Consider the following 23,595-nt stretch of genomic DNA (forward strand, 5'->3'; position numbering starts at 1 on the left):
GTTACTTGGGAGAAGCAACCAATATTAGATCTAGATCCATTGTTGACTTCTACTTTCTAGATCTTATAGTTGTGTCTACAGTATTATATCACATCACAACTGGCCAGAACATGAATCTCTTAGCAAATGTTATTCAAAAGAAAACCCTCTCCCAGAATGTAGCAAACATATAAACCAAACATTGAAACCAACTGGTAATACATTATTTATTGTGGCTACAGGGATTGGATAGCTAATCCACAGATGCTACATTTTCACTAGCAGGTCTGTCTTTATAGTGCATCAGTCATTTTATTGTGTTGCAAGAAGCCAGTGAGTTTATTTTGTCTCTTTTAATTGGCAGTCCCTCTTCTTTTGCTGTAATCTGTGTCATCTTGTAGCCTTATATCTTGGCACAATGAAGGCTCCTAGGCAGTTGATGTAATTAGCATTTGAATGATCCACAGGCCATCTCTTCTGAAGTATTAGTCCTGTGCAAAGACCGCACAGAAGTTCCCTAGCTCTTGGCGTTGATTTTGGTGCAGATAAATGCTTCTGTGAGCTAAAGGGGATTTAGTTCCGCTGTTTAGCGAGATGTCTCCTGAAGCTGGATGGTAGGCACTGTTGAAAACCATTGACATATCCATTTATGTGATGGAAGAGGTTGTTTGTGTTGTTTCCAGTTAGCCTTTCCCTTCCCATCCTAAATACCAAATTCCACAGTGAGAATTTGTGCAGTTACTCATCTTCATTTTGATGTCTGCTCTTGCTGTACGTGGTTGGATACGAAAACCACAGACAGATAGAAAGCATCAGGGACTTTGTGTGCTGAAATGGAAAAGCATTAATCTGTCTGCTTAGAATACCCTGCTTGTTGTATGCCTCTATTCATTTGAATTTTCCATTCAGTAGCAAAGGTGCTTTCATGGGCACAGACTTCTCCATTGTCAGCTGTGAACAGATCCAGTTTGAATTCTTTGGTTAAGCCATTAAGAGTGCAAAGCACTGGAAATTGAAGGGCAAAGGGCATGAACTTGTAGTCAGAACCCTTGTAAGGTGGTATCCCCTACTAGATTGTGGAAATTGAAGTACTCTTAACGCTTGAGTAGCTCCAAACCCAGTTTAATTTCCAAAACAAGTTTATAATAATATTTGGGGTGTCAGTGTCTTTAGATGGAAGGAGGTACCTCTTTACTGCTGAAATCTGGAGATGGTGCAAAAATTTCTTAAACATAGTGGTGAATTAGAGTCAAAGTGGTGCTTACTGATGCTTCAAAGCCTGTTCTTGCTCAGTCTTTTTTGTTCTTGTCTTTCCTTTGTGCTTTTGTAGCTATAGTCAATCTCAGTCTGCTCTATCTAGGGATGTGTTAGTTGAGAAGGATGTGAGTCAACTGGAAATGAGAATCCACAACTAGGCACACTATGAGGGGGTATTTAAACTGTGATTTTTGAAGCATCTGACCTGGGAGACTAAGCTTCCTGTACAAATAGCAGAGAAAAAGATGCTTCAGTTCCAATTAATCACCTGAAGTGAGCCGAATTTAGGTACTCTGAATCTTCTGTGGATCTGCCAGTCTGTTTATCACCTTTTTGTTGTGAATACCTTAGATGCCTAAAATTAGGCAGGTTCCATCTTGCCCTAACAACTGAGTGCCAAAAGGATGATATCTAGAAGAGCAGCCTGAGCAGAAGGGATGGAATGAAAGTGTTGAGATGGCATTAGAAACCAAGCAAGCAGGAACTCTGAGGGGAGGGGATGCAACAACAGCTGTTTGCTTTGTATGGAGAATGTTCTTTCATGTCTGCTTTGTTTCCAGAAGTAAACATTGTTTGGCAGAGTGGCACACCAGGGTAGCTTCAGTGTTAATCAGTGCTTCTCACCTGCTTTATTATCTGCAATTACCCACTGAAAAGGTGGAGCTGCCTGCCTTTTACCTTTACCTCCTTAACACCCCAGTACAAAACCCTACCATTGTCCTCAGCAAGGTAATCGAGTTTTCTTAGGAAGGTCTGTACCCTTCCATTGTTTCTGCAGGCTTTTGTTCTGTAGGTTTTGGGATTTTTATAAGCTTATTCTGCACCGCAAGTATTAATGGGTATTTGGAGACCAGTAATGCAGTGCATAGTTAGCTCACTGCTTAAACAGGCCTTGTATGATAGGGATTTTTTGTCTTGTTTCTGCCACTGCAATTTGAAGCTGGTACTGCCACTGTAATTTAGTGTGCAGCATTGTTGCAAATTTAATTCCATAGCCATGAATATGGAACTTGGTTTTACAGCGTGAATGAGAGCACCTGCTGCAGGAGGCCTTTCTCTGACCACATCAGTCTTGGATTCTCAGTAAAGATTCATTCTCAGTAAAGATTCATTCTCAGTAAAGACTTCCTCCTACATTATGGTACTCAACATTTGTACTTCCTGTGTAACATACTGCAATCTGTTTGTTAATTCCTTCCTCTTCCTACTCCATGTCCCTTCTTGCTGCACATTGTGTGTGGATGTGACAGACTGCAGACCTGTCAACCTGCATTTAACAAAGTAGGTAAGAGACTCTAGTAGTTGATGAGAAGCTGTGCTAGATGCTATACAAGGAGATTCAGTGTAAGTATGCTTGTTATTGCTGCTTGGTCCTTTTGTCTTCTCTGCATTTCAGACTCAAAACATGCCTTCAGAACTCAGCAGGTTGGGTTTTGGTGTGAGAAACAAAACTAGTTTTCCGTGATGATACTTATTTTCTGCCAAGAGGTTCTCATTTCCAGTTCCTTTTGGTAAGCTGAAAACCCTTCAGTTGTCTGCTTCTGTAGCAGAAGAGGTAGTGTGGATTAGAAGCTGTCATGGTTAGGAACATAATTTACAACTTGGGTTTTTAAGTGAGATTAGAACGAGTGCAACTTTTCTGGCTCAGAGGGAGTACAGATCACTTTGTTTTGCAGGATCTGCTGGATGAGGTCTGAGATGTCAGGGGATTTTTGGCTAGCGTCTGGAAATGTGACTGCACTGGCATCAGCAGTAGTTGGAAAGATCTGCATTTATTCTAGTGCACCAGACACACTCTGTGACTGGCTGCGCTTCAGGAGTTGCGGATATGTTTGCAGCATTTTGTCCTTGGTTGTGCTGTCCCAGGAGAGAAGTTTGTTAGAGAAATGTGTATGACGCTGTTCTCCACGTGACAGTCCTGTTAAGTGGTTAAGAGGTCTCAAATACGGAGCCTTGAAGTGCTAATTACACTTTTACCAGCCTGCATCCTAGAAGAGATGATGGCACAATTGCAGGGTTATTGTTACCAGCTCAGGTACCTAGGTTTCCATATGCACTTGTGGAAGTCGTTCAAATGGGAACAGATTGGCACTGAAAGCCTTGAATTAGGCTGGAACAATAGGGATGATTTTGGACAGTTAAACAGTTTTATGGAGTTATTCTACCAGGGGCAAAATCTACTTCGAGCCAGTCGTTAAGCACTTTTAAAAACCTAGTGTTACCAGTCTGTTGCTGTTGACCTTTCAAAGAATCAGACGTTTGGGGTCTGGGGTCAATCTGCTTCTGTCTGTAGATAGTAAAATAAAGTGGCAATCTTGGTCTTTTTACTTGGTCAGATCTTTCCTGCAGTCGTTTCCAGCGATGGTACATTGTGGGTAAGTGAATATTACTATAGCCCAGAGTGAGATTAGATACCCTGGGACTAGTGTCGTGTTTTCCTATTGCAGTTTGTGTAGGCTTGTTTTGGGCAAAGTAGAGACTCTGAAAATGTCTTTGGGGAATTGCATGTGAACATAAAATCCTGTCATGGTGACACAGCTCTAAGATCTTACATAGGCAGGCAGCGTCAGTGAGTATGAAACTGCTGTTATCTTTTTATATGGTCTTACTAACACTGTTCCAGATGGTGCACAAATCCATGTGAGGCTCCTGTGTCTGCACTTCCAAAGGGCTGAGAGCAGCTGAGGCAAGAACCAGGAAACTGATGAGGAAAACTTTAGCTATAGAATGATGTAAGCTTAATACACTTAAGCTAATCAAAGAAGTAGTAGGCAGTCGATGTTACATGCCTGGTCTGGTTGTATCTGTGTGAGGGAAAGATTCCTGACCTTTTGAATTCCCTTCAGTAGGGAAGAAAACCACAGGAAGATGCAGAAGCTCATGTTAGACCAATGCAGGCTGGAAACAAATGGCAGATACTTGAGTGGTGTTTAGGGTTTTTTTCATTTCTCGAAGTGCACTGCATACATTCACCACTCACCTTACAGTAGCTGATTGCTGAAACCTGAGTTTTTCCTCACTCATGTGGAGTGTTTAAACTAGCAGAGTAGTTGCCTGGGTTCAAGGGGAGGCTTGTGAGCATAGTCCTGGTCCTATAGTTGCTGGTATACGAACAGGAGCCTTGCTCAGATGTCTTCAGTGGTCCAAGAGCAGGAGAGATCCCAGCATTAGGTCATAAGCTGTAGGCTGTTGCAGTGCTGCTTGTTGGAAGTGAGCACTGACTCTGGGAAAGCTTTTACATTGTATTTGCTGATGCAGACTGTCCCAGTAAGCTTTTCTTTGTATTGGTGGCTGCGAAGCTGAAACCAGCTTTGAGATTCAGAAAGACATTGGAGAGAGATGATGATGTTCTTCAAAGTGAAGGGTGCAGGCTGATTCCTTTTGTGTGCATTGTTAAAGTGATGAGTTTCTAGCTACCATTATATCAGAAAGGGTAAGGCTTTGCAGAAGTGCTCATCGTTTTGTGGGCGGTGAGGGCCCCTTGGGGACCTGTCTCTTTGTGGGTGGTAAAGCTCACTTAGCCATAAAAGTATTTTCCTACAGCTTGCTGCCTCCTTAACGGGGAGAAGAAATAATAAAATAGAATTACCCACGCTGCAGAGAGCAGAGGGGGGCAGAGACCCATCCAGTCTGCTCTGCAGAGGGGTAGCAGTTCTCAGTACCCTGTCAGGTTTGGTTGCCATCTTGGAAGAGAATAGTCGGAGGGAATAAACCCTGGCATCACAAAGCAAATCCTGAGCCGGATCTGCTGCACCCAGTGTAGAGTATCATGGTGAACGTTCTTGTAGCCAGCCTGGCATAAAGATGAAGGAAGCTCTTGCTGTGGCAACATAGTTGTGTAAGGGATTTGGTGAAGGTGCTCTGTACTCATCTCCAGCTTGTTTTCCCAGGTAGATAGGATTAGATCCTGTTAGATCCTACTGTTTGCTACCCTGAAGGGGCTTTTTAGTAATTGAGCATTAATGTATCAAGCTGGTACAACTTTAAGACATATGAATGAAAGGTTGTTGCTAGTGATAAGTTTTCATTCCATAAAGTATTGTTGCCTCAGCTTGCTCTCTTGGTTTTATGCTTCTGGCCTGCTTGCTTCCTTTTGTTAGGGGGAGGGTAAGGTATTGTAAGGTTATTCACAACTTGCCTGCCTCTTCAGGGCTACTTTTGACTTGTGGGTTTGTTCATCCCAGATGGGTTTCCCTTACCTGTGTGGTTTACCTTAATGTGAGCCACACTTGGAAACTGCGTCCTCTGTATGGAGGCAGGAGAAGTTTTTAGGACATGTCCTTAGCAAGGGCAGAGCCTAGGGAAGTAAATCTAGGCTGTGGAGTTTTCCTAAAACAGAGAAGCTGCCTTTTTTTTTTCTGGTGTTTTTGGGGTATTAAACTTGTGGAAGTTGTAAGTGTCTTGAATGAGACAGAGGAGTTCTTAAAGAAAACCGAGCAGGGGATCCAAATGATATTTGTGCAGTAGCAAACACAGGCCCTAGTCAGGAGGAGAGCACTGTCTAAACTTAGGCCAGTTTTTTAGCTCATTGCCTCAGAACTCAATGCAGACAGCAGGACGCTAGGTGCGGTAACAAAGATAAACAGGAACCAAGGGTGGAGGTGTTCCTCATGTATGTCTTCCCCTCAGCCCTTGCTTTTCTTTAAAATTAGTTTACCACCTCCTCGAGTAGAGCAGATGGAGGGAATGGTCTCCAGTGTCTGCAGGAGCTCAGGAGCTGGTTTTGAACTAAGCAGGAGCCACAAGTCAGTGTTACTAAAGGAAGCTCTATTTTGTTTTCTTGAGCAGTAGGTTGACACACTCACCTGCTGAGCTCAGTGTGGGCTGTAAACCAGCAGCCCTGGCACACGAGAGTCACTGTGTTTCTGAGACTTCAAACTCAGTGGGAGCTGTGAGCCAGCCTCTATGAATCTAATTGCTCTGCCTTCTCAAGTCCTGCTGAGTTACTTCTTAGCCTGTCTTCTGAGTCCAGCTCTTGCTGTTTGGGAACCAGGTTGACATCTTTTTCCCTTGCTTCAAGTGCTGCCTGAAACTGCAAAAAATTTCAGCTGTTTCATGCTTCTTCAACCCACCTGTCTTTGCAGCAGTGGGTAGGAAGGAGTATATAGATGTGGCTTTATGACCCATTAGATAATTTCAGAGCAGGCAGCAAGTGCAGAGAGCAATGTGAAGGATCGTGTGGTGATGTTCATAGTTGCTGATTTGTCTTTTTCAGCATCTTTGAGGGTGTTGAGAGTGGTAGCAGTGGCAGTCATTCACAGAAAGGGTGGGAGAAGTAATACAAGAAGTAAAAATGTTACCACCTTTTGTTAAGTATGAGGTTATGACATTTTACTAGTCCTGGGCTTTGACCAGGAAGGGGTTGACTTAGAGTCACTGGAGTTAGAGCAGCTTTAGTAGTATTTGAGACTAGGGAGAATCCAAAACGGACTTGTCAAGTAAAGAAGAATAATTGCTGGCAGTTCACATGGTGCAATTTGAGAGCTAGAGATGAGAAGAACAGAGGTGAATGCATTTCTCACCCTAGACATCCAGACTGTGATCCAGGGTCTCTGAGGAATTTGGAGATGCAAGAAGTCAAAGCATATTTGTGTTGAGAGAAAAGAGAGGAGCCTTCAAATGTGTCCTTTAAATGGCAAAAAGTGGAAATTGGCATGAAATAGGAAGAGGGGGATAAAATCATAGAGGCAGGCAGAGTGCTTAGGTTTGGGAAGATGATTCTGTATGTGATGGGAGGAATTGCAGCAGGGGAAGGGAAGGCTGAAAGCAACTGAGATTGTGCACAGAAATATGGAGGCTGGAGGAGGGGAAGATTTGAGAAATGAGTCAAAGGTGGTGATGAGGCAGCTGGGAGTGCAGGCGTGGGTTTCAGTTAAACTGGAGAAACGCTTTGTCTTCTTTCAAACAATTGTTCATATTAGTATTCATGGTGTGGGCATGCATACAGCCATCCATGTGATGTCTCCTAGTGTGCTGCACACACAAGTTGTTTGAGGATCTGTCTTGGCTCACGATGAACCAGCCCAATCAGGTCTCTCAGTCTTCTCTGAGATCCCATAGTAGAACTAGAAGTGGGAAGTTGGAGGGGAGCAGTCTGGTGATAGCACTGTAGAGTTGTCTCACAATAGATGGTGAGAAGGGAACAGGTCTTACAGGTGAGTCAGGCTCAAAATCTGATGGTGAGCATGACTAGAGTAGCTGTAGTGGATATGTGGTAGAGCAGCTTCTTGGCCAGATCAGCTTAATGCCTTCTGGAAGTATATGAGTTAATTCAAGAAGGAGTAAGGTCAGGTCTGCTCTAAAAAGATATAAACTCATCTGAAGTATCCATCCATCCACTGCAGCACATAGCATGCATGCTAAGTAGCTAGGATGGACTTCTCCTGCCTTGAGTTTAGGTCCTAGTTTGCATGTGTGGCTTTGAGTTCAACTTTTAGTACTCCTTAAAATAATGGCATTGTATGTTAGTCTCTCTTCATCTTGTCATATCTGTGGTTGTAGTAAATGGGACCTGTCTGCTTTGGATTCAGTGGTGGCACTGATTTACAGAAGTCACTGCAAGGTTGTGAACTTGGCTGAACTCTCTGGTGGAGTTCTGCTGCTGTCTGAGCGCTCTGGTGCTGTGTCACCATCCAGAATATCACACCATTGTTTTTGTGTTGATGCAGTGGTCCATCAGCATGTGGACCAGCTTGCTTCATCAGTCCTGCTCTGCATACGCTGTGATCTGGGTCACTCCTTGAGCCCGAATCTCTCTGCACTGACTCTATGCAGGGATCTCTGTTGATTCACTGAAGTGCTGGAACATACTTTGCATATTAATCCTAACTGATGAGTGAGTCTTACTTCAGTTGCTGTCATCTAGGTCATGCCAAACCATCCTCAAAACTTACTCCATTAGAAAATACTTGAAATGTTGCAAGAGCCAAATACTTTATTTGCTGTAGATTTCTTTTAATTCATTCTTTTCCAGTTGGAACAATGTGATGATAGAATCATAGAACAGTTTGAGTTGGAAGGGACCTTAAAGATCATCTAGTTCCAACCCCCCTGCCATGGGCAGGCGCACCTCCCACTATACCAGATTGTCCAAAGCCTCTTTCAGCCTGGACTTAAAACACTTACAGAGATGAGGCACCCACAACTTCTCTGGACAACCCATTCCATCATCTTCCTAGTAAAGAACTTATTCCTAATGTTTAATCTAAATCTATCCTGCTCTAGTTTAAAACCATTGTCACTTGTCCTGTCCCTGCCCTCTTAAAAATCCCTTTCCAACTTGCCCCTAGGCTCCTTTCAGGTACTGGAAGGACACTATGAGGTATCCCTGGAGTGAACCTTTTCTTCTCCAGGCTGAACAGACCCAACTCCTTCAGCTGTACTCATAGGAGAGGTGCTCCATCCCTCTGATCAGCTTGGTGGCCCTCCTGGACCCTCTCCAGCAGATTCACGTCCTTCTTTTTTTAGGGGCTTCAGAGCTGGATGTGGTACTTCAGGTGGGGATCTCCCAATAATGTTCTTCCATCTTGGGGGTCCTCCTTTCTGTCTCACTGTGCTTTAAAATGTAACTGCCTTCTACGTAGTTAAACTGTCATTAGGTCTCGTTTTTTTCTTAGCTTGCTTCCTTTCAGCTTTTTTTTTGCTTGTCTCCTTGTTTACTGCTTTGCCCAGAAAACGGCAAGACTGGCTGTTTACTTCCCAGTTCCTCTCCTCTCTTCTCTCCCTTTGCTTATGAGATTGAGGGTATCTCCCATTTTTTCCTTCAGCAATGTCTTCCCAGCTTTGTATTCCTTATGCAAGGTTTAGTGTCTGTTTTCTTTGCAGACAGAGCAGCTATGCAGGACACACCAGTCTGCGAGGCTCTTAATAGGTACAGTGCACCCTTAAAACACATTTCATAAATGCCACCTGTCAGCTCTTCATTTGCCCTGAGACACTTTGTTAGTTTATTATATGGAGTTTAAGTTGTCAGGACCTGTTTTCTTATTCATGGAGGTGCATTTTTCTCTGAGGGTATATGACTTCATCTTGACCTCCCTAGACAAGCAGAGATTCAGAGCAGATAAGTGTTTCCTCAGCAGACCCATCCCTCTTACAGGATATTATGACTGTGAAAATGTAATCAACCATCGAATATGTTTAGCTTAGTGCTTTGTGTTGTGGTGGTAGCTCAGCCTGCATCGCTAAGCTGAAACAGCACTTTCATCACAAGTTGGGATGCACAGGGCTTGTGCTGGAATACAGCAGCCCTGAATTGTGTTTTAAGATAGCAAGAAGTGTTGCAAGTCTTCCATTCACAGGCAGCTACAAAGCTTTGAATGGATTTTTATGCTTGGAGCTTTTATTAAACTGCCTGCTGCTGTTTTCACGCTGAAAAGTGGCTGTAGCATTGAAGCTCAGTGGTGTAATACACAGTTAAATCTCAAACTCAGACCCTCCTAGGGAACAGGCTGCTTCCTGGATTAGTGGAAGTGCATTATTGCAGCGTGGTGGCTGATAAGGCATGCGTGTGCTCCACAGAGATACCGCTGAGGTTTTCTTCCACTGCAGATGAACATTTTGGCATCAGATGTTCACGTTTAATGTTGTGCTCAGCACACATTCCCGCAGTAATGGCTGCAGAGGCGGTAGCAGGCATTTAGCTTGCTGATTTGTTTGGATTAATAGGATTTCACGTGGTTAAAATGCACACTCACAACAAAAAAAGGCTTTTCTGTGTAAAAGAGGTTTCACTCGTTATTTCTGTGTCTATTGGCGTAGCTGTGTTGGTTAGACGGCACTGCTGTTGCAACACTGCTTGAGCCTCTCTTCGAGAGAGGGATTATTCAGCGTGAACTGAAACTGTGCCTGCAGTAATTTATGAGATCTGGAGTGGATGATAAAATATAACCTGTGTGGTATATGAGCTGAAGTTGGCAGGTGTCCTGGCAGTCGCTCCCTACAAGAAAATCTCAAGAAATGGCAGGAACTCCAAATTGTCATAACAGCAGTTTTTGCAAGGCTGGATTAGTCTTCCATTGTGTTAGCATCTACATTAGACTAGTGAAGCATAGCAGACGTTAGACTTGAGTAGTGTGGATAGTGTGACGACTGTGGAGGGCACAAGTGTTGGCCTTTAGTGGTGGGGATGTTCTGGTTAGGCAGTGATAACAACCCTGTGAAATAGGGATCCTTTGTTGTTTTGGGTTTTTTTGCTGGTGTTGTTGCTGCAGTGGAAATATTCCTCTGAATCCAGACAAAGTCTGTTAGACCAGCAATTTAACTTTTTTAATCGTAGCTGGAGGAAGCAAAAGTGTCCTAATATCCTAATGGTTCAGTGCTTTGTGTAACTGGCTGAGGCACTGCTAATGTAAAGGCTGGTTGTGAATGTGCCAGTGGGACCTAGCAACTTTTGCTTTGATAGGAGAGCTGATGCTGCCATGCAGACAGGTGAAGGGTGCTTAAAAATCAGATGTTTAGGTCTTTTGCTGTGACATACAGCAGCAATATTTGAAGGCTCAGCCCCAGACTGAGTCATGTTGCACGACGAGCTCAGGTGGGTTCTTGTGCCTGAGGGCCATGTAAGCACAAGTGGGGAAGTCTGGGAGGCAAATCCCTATTCCCAGTATAGCTATTTGGGGAAGTTTGTCCTTGTGTTATTCAGAAACGTGACAGAGTGAGATGGGAGCTCCGAGGACTCGGAGCTTAGAGCCTGGTGCATGCTCACAGCTCCTTGGTAGAAGGCTGCCCCCTTTGTCTGGTCTCTGCAAGACTCTCCATCAGAGGCAATTAGGATTAGCAGACACATTTCATGCTCTGAAAATTCAGAAAGGGAAAGAAGTAGTTTTACAAAAGGAAACGCCTGCCAGGCACAGATTTTGCTCTGTTTTTGTACAAACACAGGCAGACATGAAGGTTAAAAAGCAGGCTTCCAACAGTATTTAATGAAGGGCTTGGTAACGATGCAAGAAAAGACTTAGTGACAGGAGAGAGCATTGCAAGGGACAGAGCCGGCAGAGAGAGGAGCCCAAGTGACACACAGCACATGTTGGCTTTCCAGGCTTCCTAGTTCACCTCCGCAGGGACTTCATGAAACAAACTCTAGCAGGAGAGCTGGGACATTTTTATTTTAAGAGTCATCCAGTGTTACTGGAAGCTTAGAAGGGTGGAGGGCTGTGAATATGCCCTGGTGTGGGTTTAAACAGGTGAAGGAAGATAATACCTTTCTGTAGAGACTGCATAGTTCAACTCTTTTTCCTTTTCATCTGGTAGTGTGTTCTGGCCTCATTTGCTTCTCCTCCCCCAGCTTAGTTCTGAAAAACTCTTTTCCTCTTGCAGCATCCATTGACTTGGAGCTGATTTCAAATGTATTATTTTACTGGTTTCTTAAAGTAGATAGTTACAGAGCTCCAGGTGGAAAAATGGCTGTAACTCAGATTATTGTTTAACCTCACACCAACAAGGTGAAGTTGTTTTTATTTCCTCATTTCCTTCCCCCTCCCTCCCCCCCCAATAAATAGGTTTCTGATTCCCATGCCTGGGCAGTATCTGATTCTTTAAGTATCAGAGGATCTTCATGGTGTATGGAATAATAGAAAGCAGGAAGAAAGCATAAACCCCTCTCTCCATTCCTTTAGTGGTTGTTGTTCATTAGGGCTTCTTTTATGCATGCAGACAAAATCGCCTAAAAGGCTGAAAATATGCAGAAAAGGTTGAAACAGAACATTAGTTCAATAAAATGCAAATTGGATTATATTTTTAGTGCTTGAATATTCCCTAAAAGGCTATACTATAGGAAACATGTTTTACTGTTTGAATCATATGGTAGTATGAGGCATGCTTTTAACACAAGCTGCTGTCACATGGCAATTAAAAAATGGTCTCAAAACGAGCAACAATGTCTGCAGAAACTTCTTTAGCAGCTCCAGTAGCTAACTGATGGAAGACTTCAGCTTTCACTGCCCTTCCCAGCAAGGGACCTAAATGGGAAAAGCAAAAGTTTGTTTGCCTACCCACTTCTCAAACAACTCCTGTCTTGTTTCAACCAACAGCTAACAGATGTTTTTCTGTTTTCATAACCTTTTCTTGTCAGGCTCTTTTAATGATACAGCCTTTCTGTTTGCAGGAAGATTTCTTTTGACTGTCTAAGCTGCTAAGATTGCTTTCCACCAGTGTGCTCTGTGGAGCACTTCCACTTTACACACTATTCCAGTGCTGTACCCGGTATCAGAATTCCACGAGTCTCACAGTGGCCACTAAACAGATGAAGTTTTTTGTTTAAAATGTGTATGCATGCATGCCATTACATAGTGTCAAGCAATCATTCGTATCTATATGTGTGTGTATGTATAAGTATGTGTATGTATATGCATATATATACAATCATTCATATATATGTGTGTATGTATATATATGTGTATGCATATACATGTATATACAGATATGTATGCAATCATTCATATATATGTGTATGTGTGTGCATATATATGTGTATGTATATGCATATATATACACATATGTATGCAATAATTCATACATATGTGTGTATGTGTGTATATATGTGTATGTTTATACATATATACAGGTGGGGGTTGGCCTCTTCTCCCAGGCAACCACCAATAGAACAAGGGGACACAGTCTCAAGTTGTGCTGGGGAAAGTATAGGCTGGATGTTAGGAGGAAGTTCTTCACAGAGAGAGTGATTTCCCATTGGAATGGGCTGCCCAGGGAGGTGGTGGAGTCACCATCCCTGGAGGTGATCAAGAAAAGCCTGGTTGAGGCACTTAGTGCCATGGTCTAGTTGACTGGATAGGGCTGGGGGATAGGTTGGACTGGATGATCTTGGAGGTCTCTTCCAACCTGGTTGATTCTGTGATTGTATATGTATGCAATCATTCATATCTCTCTGTGTGTGTATATACATACATGTATGCAATCATTCATATGTATGTCTATATATGTATACATATGTATGCAATCATATATGTATGTGTGTATATATAAGTATGCATGTGTGCATATATATATACATATGTATGCAATCATTCATATGTATGTGTGTGTGTGTATAGAGTCATAAAATGGTTTAGGTTGGAAGGGACCTCAAAGATCATCTGTTTCTAACCCCTTGCCATATGCAGGGACACCTCCCACTAGAGCAGGTCACTTAAGGCCTCATCCAACCTGGTCTTGAACACCTCCAGGGAGGGAGCATCTACAACCTCCTTGGGCAACCTGTTTCACCACCTTCACCGTGAAGGACTTCTTCCTAACATCTAGTCTAAATCTCCTATCTTCAAGTTTAAACCCATTACTCCTTGTCTTGTCAATAGAAGACCTTGTAAATAGTCCCTCCCCAGCCTTCCTGTAGGTATAATTTATTGTGTTGTAATAACATATATAATAATATATATGAGAGTACCTTTCCACAGAAGTTCTCATCCACTGCAGCTACAAGCATCATAAAAGAAAAAGAAACAAAGCTGAGCCTGAACAGTCTTTGTAAATGTTGTCTTACAAAGAAGAAAATCACACTTACTGACTTGGAGTTGTACAAATGTAAGAGCACCATTAGAGCTTGCAACTTTTCTTCTTTTGCAAGCAGGATTGGAGGATTTGGTGTTCTCATGAGTTGTGCTTACCTTGTAAGCATACACTAAATAATTCCATATCAGCAACAAGATACAACTATTACTTTCTGTTTAGTTCTACAATCAAGCTCCCACTTGTTTAATTCATCTCTTCTCCTTCCCAGCAGTTGCTGAGAAGTTAAGTTGCTCTCTATTCATCACTTAGGTGAGGCATGAGTAAGACACTCTGCTATGCCCACGGTTCAGATGGCATTTCTCTTCAGTTTTGGTGTTGGGTTTTTTTGGAAGGTAGAAAGAAGGATATTTTTCCAGTTGCCTTTTTTTTTCTGTTCAAGAATCCATATCTGCTATTGGATGGTTGCAGAGAGTTCTTGGCAAGCTGGGGCCTTAAACCATTATCTGTCACTGACAGTAGCTGAAAGAGTCAAGGTAGCTACAGTAAGGAAATGAGATTGGTTATTCCTTATGGGTCACGCTGAGTAGGATGAAGCTTTGCTGAACAGTGACATTTACTTGCTCCAATGTGTGTATGAAAAGGCTGTGACAAGATCCCTTAATTGTCACCTAGGAGAGCACAAGGCTTTGCTTGTCTAGGTAGTTCTATGTGAGTATTGCTGGCTCGGTTCTTTTTAGCTCTGGAAACTCAGCATGCTGTTCTGTATGTGATTTTCCAACTTCTGTGTGCAGCAGGGTAACATGTGCAAGAGCTTCTCTATGGGGTGAACAACAGAGAAGCAGGAATTCCCTTTGTCAAGGAGAAAAATTGTCAGCTTACTTGAGCGTAAAAAATGCAGATAAGAGGGAACTGCATTTGAAAAGGGCCTTAGCCACTTCTAGTTTCCCTGAGAGAAAACTGACTACTTGCAAAGATAAACTCTTTCCAGATGCATTTCTGTGTTAGTTGTTAGATGAGCAGAGAAAGGAAGATCTCCAGCATCAGGAAGGTAAGATGTCAAGGAGCCATTGTGACTGTACGGGTGATGGAGCCTTTGCAAAGTGTCTCTGTTGATTGATTGTGCTTCTTGCAATAGACTGATGTCCTTTTGAAATCTGAAACTCATGCTTGGAAAAATCCCTTTCCTGTGTGATGCTTGCATTGTTCAAAATGTGAGTGGAGCCCTTGGGCACTTAATTGGAGTCCTATTAGGACTGCCATCTTCACTACCTGCAGCTGAGGCCTGTTCAAATTCCCATAGTTGATAGGATTGTAGGGCTCTGCATGCTAAGCATTTTCCTTTTAAAAGGAAATATTGCAATAGGAATGAGCATGAATGGAGAACTGCATTTCTTCTTATGGGATAAAGGAAAAATAAAACCCTTTGAAGGGTTCAACCTTCAGAGAGCAGAGACTTCTTTGAGGCTTTCTCAGTTAATGTGAAATCTAGGATCTCTGTAGTGCTTAGCATATGCCAAACTACCCTTTGTAGCACTTTGTGCATCCATTAATGAAAATCATTCTGCCTAGTTCCTCTTTATGGCTTGCTGGTACAATGAAAACCAAGCAAAATAAATCCTTGAAACCACCAGGTTGTTCTGCATACTGTTTCTGCAGCATTAACCCAGTTTTAAATAGGAAGCTCAGCCACTTCAAAGGTAGTGTCTTCCTGGTAGCCTGCAAGAGAGGTTTGCTGAGACTTGTCAAATTCATATCTGGCATTTAATATATTTACTGTGATCAAAGTTAGTCCCCAAAAGTAGGCTGCCCCATAAAATATTGTAGAACCGAAGATGTCCAAGAACCTGTTACACCTCCACTAGGCGTTGGAGATCCATAAAGGTATTTCAGCTGAATTCAAATTGCTTCTCTATCGTTAGCTGCAGTTATCAAAGGGGCTCATAAAGAGGTAGTTACTTCTCAAGGTACTCATGCTTAAAGATGCAAGTACTAATCTAGGGAGACTTTTATACAAGGACCTAATCATGGTCTCAAATTGAATCACAAATTAGTTCAGAGACTTCTTCAGCTTCCTCAAGCTTATCTGTAGGCATCTTAACAAATTTTCCTCTTACTATCTAAGGACCTGGCAGGTACTAAAAAACTTCAGAGTAAGGGATCTAGACTAGAAAAAAACAAGCTCTGATTTCTGTTAAATACATGGGAAAGAAATTCCCTTATACTGTAGATATTCAGTGTTCTTGACACTTGTACCAGAAGTACACCTGTGTAGCTCTGAAGTAACTTTTCCTTGGAGAGTCTAATAGTAATAGTCTGAAAATACCCTACTTTTCACCGAGGGAGTGCTGGAGTGCCATGGAAAGAGGCTTTGCACCACTTTCTTTTTTCCCTCCCCTTTCAGTCTAAACTCAGATGTTGGCTTTCAGGACTTGATTCACAAATGAGCAATAGCTGACTGGCAAAGGTTCACTTCACCACATGCCAAGATGAGTTGGACTCTCTGAGACTGATGGATAAATATCTGTCACGTGTAGGTGGTCTATAAGAAAAGATTTGAGTATTTAATTTTTTTTAAGTCTTTGTTAAGACTTTCTCCCCCCCCCAACTCTTTAAACTCTCTTGTCATGTGCTGAGTGGAGGTGGATGGAGATCGGGGTGGTGGGGGGAGAAGGGGGAGCTGCTGAAAGCATTTATCTTCACTTCTGCCATCACCCAGTGTTTATTACGCAGTGATAGACAGACGCAGGAAAGCTGCCAGTCAAACCTACGTTCACTGTATTTCAATTGGCCTTTGCTTTGGATTTCAGCTTTTTGAGATCTACATCATCTCTGCAGTAAAAGGTCGTTCTGTTCATGAGGATGACAGGCCCAAGACCCTCGGGTACCCACTGCAGTCATTTGTGATCCCATCAGACAGGGGAAGGACTAGAAATCAGGGCATACTGTCAAGTGCTTGGTGAGGACTGCTGCTTGTAAGTGCTGATCTGCTGCTGCTGCTCACATTTAAGAAACTGAAGTTTGCCTCCAGGTTACACTAGAAGCAACAGCACCTTCTTCTGCTCTCACCCAGGATGAAACCCTGACTGGGCGAAACTAGCTGAGAATGAGTTCTCACAGAGCACGGTGATCAAAACCTCTCCAGTGTGGTTTTTCACTTTCTTAAGTCTTCCACCCATGGTGTGTTCCCTACCAAGGAATGCAAAAAGCAACCAACAAAGGTTAGGATACCATAGTTGTGTACTGGGTAGTGTTTTCTTCCCTAAACTGAATGTCTGAAGTGTTTGCATGCTTTTAATCATCTTCACTGTAGGGCAGTGCAGACGTGTGCTGGAGGCTTCCTGCAGCACTTGTGCTGAACAAATGTTGTATGCAGCTAGATATAATTTAATAATCACACTCCTCAATTACTTAATTGGTGTAAGTAGAGGTAACTACTCAATAAAAACATGTAGGCCATGGATTTGCCATTAATGTTAGGCACACTGGTTTGCAACCTTGGAGAAATTGACCAAAACATTCTCGATGTGCACATTTCTCTCTGAACCTTTCTACACCCTGTGACCTTTTTGATAGATATATCTGTTACCTGAAGCACTGCTATTGCTTGATAGCTTTTGCTGGCCCTGAAATTTGTGCAGGACTGTCCTGTGGATGGGGAGGTACTGCTTTTTTTAACGTTAGCTTTTTCATGTAGGATATGACAGCTTCTAGAGGGAAAGGGGATGCAAGATTCAAGTTAACACTATAACTAACGTGAAAACTCCAGGGAAAGGAATGAGAAGACCAGATTTTTTTACAGGGAAAAAATGAAACCCATAAAACCTTGTTAGTAAATGGTATTTGTAGCAATAGGTGCAACAGATGTGTGAACCAGATGAACTTCTTGTTTGTGGAGCAGTTGATGTTGCTAGGCTTTTCTGATGCAGAGGGAGCTGGCCATTGCTCTCCTAGGATGTTATTCTCCAGTTTATATATTACTTGACAAAAGTTGTCCTCACTGTGAAACAGGTGATGGCTTTGTAATGTCCATCTGTAATAGGATGAATGTTCTTAATTTATGTGCCCTGAATAGTGCTTCTATTGCCTGTCTTTGCAGGGTGTATTCCTGGTCTAACTCAGTCCCGTAAGGCAGTTGCTACCTAGCTGGTGATGTTAAATGCTGTTTCCCCACAGCAAGTCCCACTGATGGCAGTGTGTACAGAAAGAAGTTTTCTGTTCTCCACCTCGTGGTTGGAGGTGAGACAGCAGAAGAACTGCCCTAGTTCTTCTGGGGCAATCTCAGGCTTGCAATAGGACTTGTAAAAGTGAAGCAACATAAAATTTGTCTGTCTTCCACTTCTGGTTGCAAAATGTAATTCCATTAATGCATTGCATCTTTTGTTTAGGGAAGCCCTTTATTCTGGGGACTGTGGAGAGCAAGGTTGTGGGAACATGTAAGAGCAAAGGAAGTGTTCTTAATTCTGCTCTGCATGTGTCAGGCAGAGTGAAGTACAGAGACTGAGTGGAAGAACAGTGGAGGTTTGTTGGCTGCTGGAGGCCTGGCACAGTTGAGTATGTTGCATATACTGCGTTTGGCTGAGCTGGCCAGGGCCAAACCACCACACAGTTCCAAGCTGTCAGCTCAGAAATCTTGCTCTGGCTTATTTCTGATCTTTCTCCAGAACAAAAACTTGGGACTTGAGACAGCTTATTGAAGAAAAGAGGACTAGCAGCAGCCTTCTTGATGCCTTTCTCTTTATTTATAAGCTCTAGTCTAAAACTGGCTTCCTTACTTTGTCTTGGCCCACCTTGTTCTTTACTTTGCAGAGAAAACATAAAGCCTGTTTCTGTGTTTTTTTTACAAGGCTGTGTTTGGCTGAGATTTGATAAGCAGACTAAAACTCCAGCCATCCTAGTCTCCTCATCTTCCTCCACATGACTATCAGTTAGCACCTTCGAGGTGTCTGCACAGTTCTGCTGTGTGCTGGATAGAGATCATGCCTTTGCTCTGCTGTGGCAGCAGAGTTCTGAGGCAGCCCTTCTGGGAGAGTGAAGCTACTGACTTTTCTGTGTCCTTACCACTGGAGACAACGTGGAGATGCTGAAATCCAGACTCTGGAGGCTACACTTTTCCTCATTTGTGCTTGGGCACGATCTTGTTTTCCCCTCTCTTATCAAATTCTGTTACCTCAAGTTGCTCTGGGTGCCAGCACATGTGTGTAGTACAAGGACTACATGTGTATGAAAGCCTTAGAGACTGCAAATAGCATGACATTTTTCACTCTAGTACTATTATGGGAGAACTGTTTCTTCTGTTCACTTAACTCTCTAGGGATTGCATTTAATGCCTCTGAGCTTTTTCAAACACATGCCAGCTTAAGCTACCAGTGGCAGTTCCTTTCTGCCTGGAAAATGATGTTCTGTGTGCTAGTTTCTGAAGTGTTCTGCTTAGTTTTCTAAGTGGTTAAGCAAGGGTCATGTCATTTGCCTGGAGTCATGGTAGCCCTTGTTTGCTGTAGCTTGGGCCACCCAGAGCAGCAGAGGACCAGCTTGTGGGTCCTTCTTGCTAATAATTTGTTACAATCCTGACTGTGTGCCAAATATTGTAGGCAACCACTGTCTTTTGAGTGGGGTTTAAAGCAGTAGCAGGGATTGTCCCATGAATCTGCTGGGGCAGGGCTTTTTCTTGGCCTCCATAACTCTATTGGAAAATTTTGGGTCTGTGAAAATACAGCTTTACTGGTACCAGTAAGTGGAATACATTTGTGCCACATGAACTGATTAGGATTTCTGCTTTGTGAGTCTGGGCAAGTCTTATCTCTCATCAGCTTTCTTTTCTTTCAGAAATGTGTGGCAGGAAGGTGCTTTCCTTTTTTAATTTCCTGTGCTTTGTGGCTTATTTAGGAGCTGCTGCTATTTCTGTAAATAAGGTTTCTTTAAGGCTCTAGAGTCTCACATATTCGATTTTTGAAAGGTTTTCCCTGTTTTGTCTCCCCAGTTCTTTTCTGGTTGATCTCCTGGAGGTTAAATTGCTGATTATTTCCCCTTTTTTGTAGGTGCTGTTATTGGGGATGGCCAATCAGCTGTGGCCAGCAACATTGCCAACACCACCTACCGACTCCAGTGGTGGGACTTCACTAAATTTGATCTGCCTGAAATCAGCAATGGTAAGCTGGAAAAGACACCAGTGCTTTCTTTCATGTCTATACCTACCAGAAGCTCGCTAGGACCTTCCAAAGGTAGCTGTATGTTGCAGACCTTGGATTATTTGCTTGTCTTTTTGCACTGAGCAGTAAAATGCTTAGCTTTTTGAGAAAGTTGACTGTTCCTGCTCTGTCTACCTTATATATTCTTGCTATCATCAAATCCGTGCCTAAAATGGACTTTTTTGGGGAACATTCTCATGGAAATACACAGTCCTCTTAGAAGAATTCTGTATCCAACCTCCTCATCCTTTCACTAGGGTTTTTCTTGGGATATTGTCTCCACACCTTTACATTAGAAGCTGCTAATAAATTGGATCTGAATTCTCCAGAGTTACTGACATTAGTGTGGGTTAAAGTGTTGCAATACATTCTGGGAAGCAGGACCTTGGGCTGTTGCTTACCACAGTGGTGCAAGCCCAAGGAAGTAGATGTAGCTTCTATTTGTTCACAAAAGCAGTGATTTGCCCTGTATCTTGGTGAAATGAGTCAAGAATATGAGCAATACTGCTGGTGTTTAAAAACATCACTTAATTTTTCCGTCCTTTCATGAAAGCCAGGCTGTTGTTTCACATGTGTGCTCTGGCATAGCTCTCACGCTGCAGAAGACTTCCTTATGCAGGCACAAGCATTTTTGATGTTTGTGGTCATCTGATCAAGGAATGACTTTTTCAAGGCTAAAACTATCTTGACTGGAAACGCTATTTTTAACCCAGAATGGTATCCTGATATAGATTGCTGCACAGCTGCAGAAATGTTTATGGCAGCCTGAGATGAAGATAGGAGGTAGATATTCATGAATGTTTCTTTGCATAGTGATTTGTAGCTTAGGTCATCTCTGTGCATACATGAAATTGATTGCCTGACTTATCAGCAAAACCAAATCGGCTTCTGCTCTAAGAAATTGGCTTTTTTTGGGAGAACAGGGTTCTTTTTTAGAAAGGCTTCTTCTTTCTCAGGTAGCCATTGAAATTAACTAAGAGATGGTTTCATAGAATCGTAGAATCAACCAGGTTGGAAGAGACCTCCAAGATCATCCAGTCTAACCTATCACCCAGACCTATCCAGTCAACTAGACCATGGCACCACATGCCTCATCCAGTCTTTTCTTGAACACCTCCAGGAATGGCGACTCCACCACCTCCCTGGGCAGCCCATTCCAATGGCAATCACTCTCTCTGTGAAGAACTTCCTCCTAACATCCAGCCTATACCTCCGCTGGCACAACTTGAGACTGTGTCCCCTTGTTCTATTGGTGGTTGCCTGGGAGAAGAGGCCAACCCCACCTGGCTACAACCTCCCTTCAGGTAGCTGTAGACAACAGTGAGGTCACCCCTGAGCCTCTTCTTCTCCAGGCTTAACAACCCCAGTTCCCTCAGCTTGTAGCTCTCTACATTGTAGAGGGGCAATATGCTCTATATTTTATCTTCGAGAACCATTCTGCCTCTTGGGAAGGAGCATGTAGTGCCATCTCAGAAAGTAGAACACTCTTGAACTTGTGTCCCAGGCCTCTGATGTGTCTTGTTAAGTGCCAAACTTTGTTGTACTGGCATGAAGTTGTAGGCTGAGGATCAGTGTTCAAGGTGAAGTTTTGCCACGTGGTGGCAATACTTTCCAAGGTCCAGCCAGGCTCTGGAATAAAACAAAGATGAAGTCAGAGGGGGAGTCATCTTGCTGCTGACTTAAATACTTTGGGACTTCTCTGTCAGCGTGTGAAGTGTCTGAAGAGTGCTACAGCTGCTAATAGCTTTTCTTTTTTTTTTTTCTCTCTCCTCATCTGGTTCCTGAGGGGGAAGGCTGCTGATGTAAAAAAAGCATAAGATGTTTGCTTGTAATTTATGGAATCCCATAGAAAACAAGAACCATCTGCTCCTCAAGATGTCAATATTTCAGTCTTCTCACTCTCCCCTACTAGGACACTTCCATTCTTAAGTAAAACATAGCTTCCAATTAGCTGGAAATTGGGCTCTCTTGTTACTGTCTCCTTTTTGCAAGCAGGGTTCCTGCTGCAAGCCCATCCCAGCACTTCTGACTTCCTGTGTTGTGCTTCATAGTACTTAGGTTGTCCATCTTGATTTATTACCCTCAGGAAATGTTCAGCTTTACTCTGCTTCTACCTTTTTACATGCCAAGAGCAATTCTGTTACTTCTAGGTTGTTAGAGCTATATCTCCCTCTGCCAAAGTGTTGTAGGGGTGTATGAAGATCTAGCAACTGTGCTCACTCTAAAACAGGTATTTGCCAAGCTTGCGTAGGCACAGAACAAAGCCAGAAGAGATACTGTGGAGCTAAATGTATAACAGTGGAGTGGTGGCTTGGAGGAGTTTTTTTTCCTGACTCTTCATGATCTTGGAAAGAATGTTTTCCCAGGAAAGCATGTGACCTCAGTAGCTCCTCTTCTCCCTCCTCATTTCCTATAAACCAGAGAGAGAAAGTAATTTCCAGAGGGGGCTGTTGTACTTCCTGGGACTGACCTGAGCCACAAGTGGTTTGGGAGTTCAGGCAGATGAAATGATGCAGCTGAAGTCTGGGACTGCCTGCCAGCTCTACTCTCCATCAAAGAAATGACTCTGTGGCCAATCTCGCACCTCTGAGCTACATTTCTTCCTGTTTAATTATAACAAGAAAAGATAGTTTGGAAGTAGGATGTTTTCCACTGGAACAGACAGGTCTTAGCAAGGTGACAGCAGCATGATTAGCACAGTCCTGTGGTCTCAGCAGCTGGACCCCAGGACCCTTTAGAACCCTGCTATCAGAGCTCAGCTCCATGGCAGCAATCTCACTAATGCTCAGTCAAACCAGCACACAAAAGAGGGCACCAGTGGTCTTGGGAAAGTAGCTTTGCAGAAACTTGTACGATTTTAAACTCTGCCCTGTCTTTCTTGATTGATTGGAAAATGGAAAAAGATAGGTTCAGATTTCTTTCTTTTTGCCTGGTTTGCTTTTAATAACTCTGAAGTGAACATGGCTTGATCTTGAACTGTATTTGTCAGTCATATCAGCTTTGGAATGGGGAATACACTTGGCAGCAGAGAGAATGCTATCTCTGGCATTTATTTGATATTCTAGTAAGTGGTGCATATCCTTAAAATTTCCCACAGCTGACAGTTAAGTATTGAATTTGACCAGTGTACAATAGAGCCTTTACACAAGTGAAATATGTGAGGGTTTTATCCCTTGTTTATGTCTTCTGAATATAGTTTCTCTTGTGCTACTCAGCTGCTCATTATTTCATTTTATAGTCATTGTGACTGAACTGGTCCAGTTCTTCCACATTTAGTCATGCATCAGGAGTTTGTCCTGTTTTGACACTGGCTGGGACTTGAGGATGGTGATTTGATCAATGCTTAGTGATCCACATTGGGCTGCAGAAGAGAAAAGGGGGGAGGGGGAAGCATACTAAACAAGATGAAAAATGAAGCAACTGATAGGAAAGTTTCATCCTTAAGGGTGACTCGGAGTGGATGGTGTGCCCAGCACTCTTCCTTTGGCAAACAGTGCTGTTGCTGCCAGCATTCTAGGCCTTCCCCAGCTTCAAACATAATTATGCTGTAGGTGTAAGCACTCCAAGTTGGCACAACAGCTTGATTAATTTGTTCTCTGATGTTTCTTTTGATCTGTTTTGTCAGCTCTGTGGCTGCATTAACAACAAAAGAAAACAAGAGATGAAAGGACAGCCTTTGTTGTACATGGTTTTACAAAAATAGTTGTTT

The 23,595-nt window shown here is 42.9% G+C and overlaps 1 protein-coding gene across 2 annotated transcripts in view; it reads left to right on the plus strand.

The window, feature by feature from the left end:
- AMBRA1 (autophagy and beclin 1 regulator 1) overlaps nt 1-23,595 on the plus strand; it is a 142,235-nt gene that overhangs the window by 64,089 nt on the left and 54,551 nt on the right. For both annotated transcript variants that reach the window (XM_064145311.1, XM_064145320.1), the window contains exon 12: nt 19,737-19,847. In XM_064145311.1, the coding sequence (XP_064001381.1) occupies nt 19,737-19,847 (111 nt within the window). The remainder of the gene's footprint in view (nt 1-19,736; nt 19,848-23,595) is intronic.

Source organism: Pogoniulus pusillus, chromosome 1 (assembly GCF_015220805.1).
Source record: "Pogoniulus pusillus isolate bPogPus1 chromosome 1, bPogPus1.pri, whole genome shotgun sequence".
In the NCBI taxonomy this organism is placed as follows: domain Eukaryota; kingdom Metazoa; phylum Chordata; class Aves; order Piciformes; family Lybiidae; genus Pogoniulus; species Pogoniulus pusillus.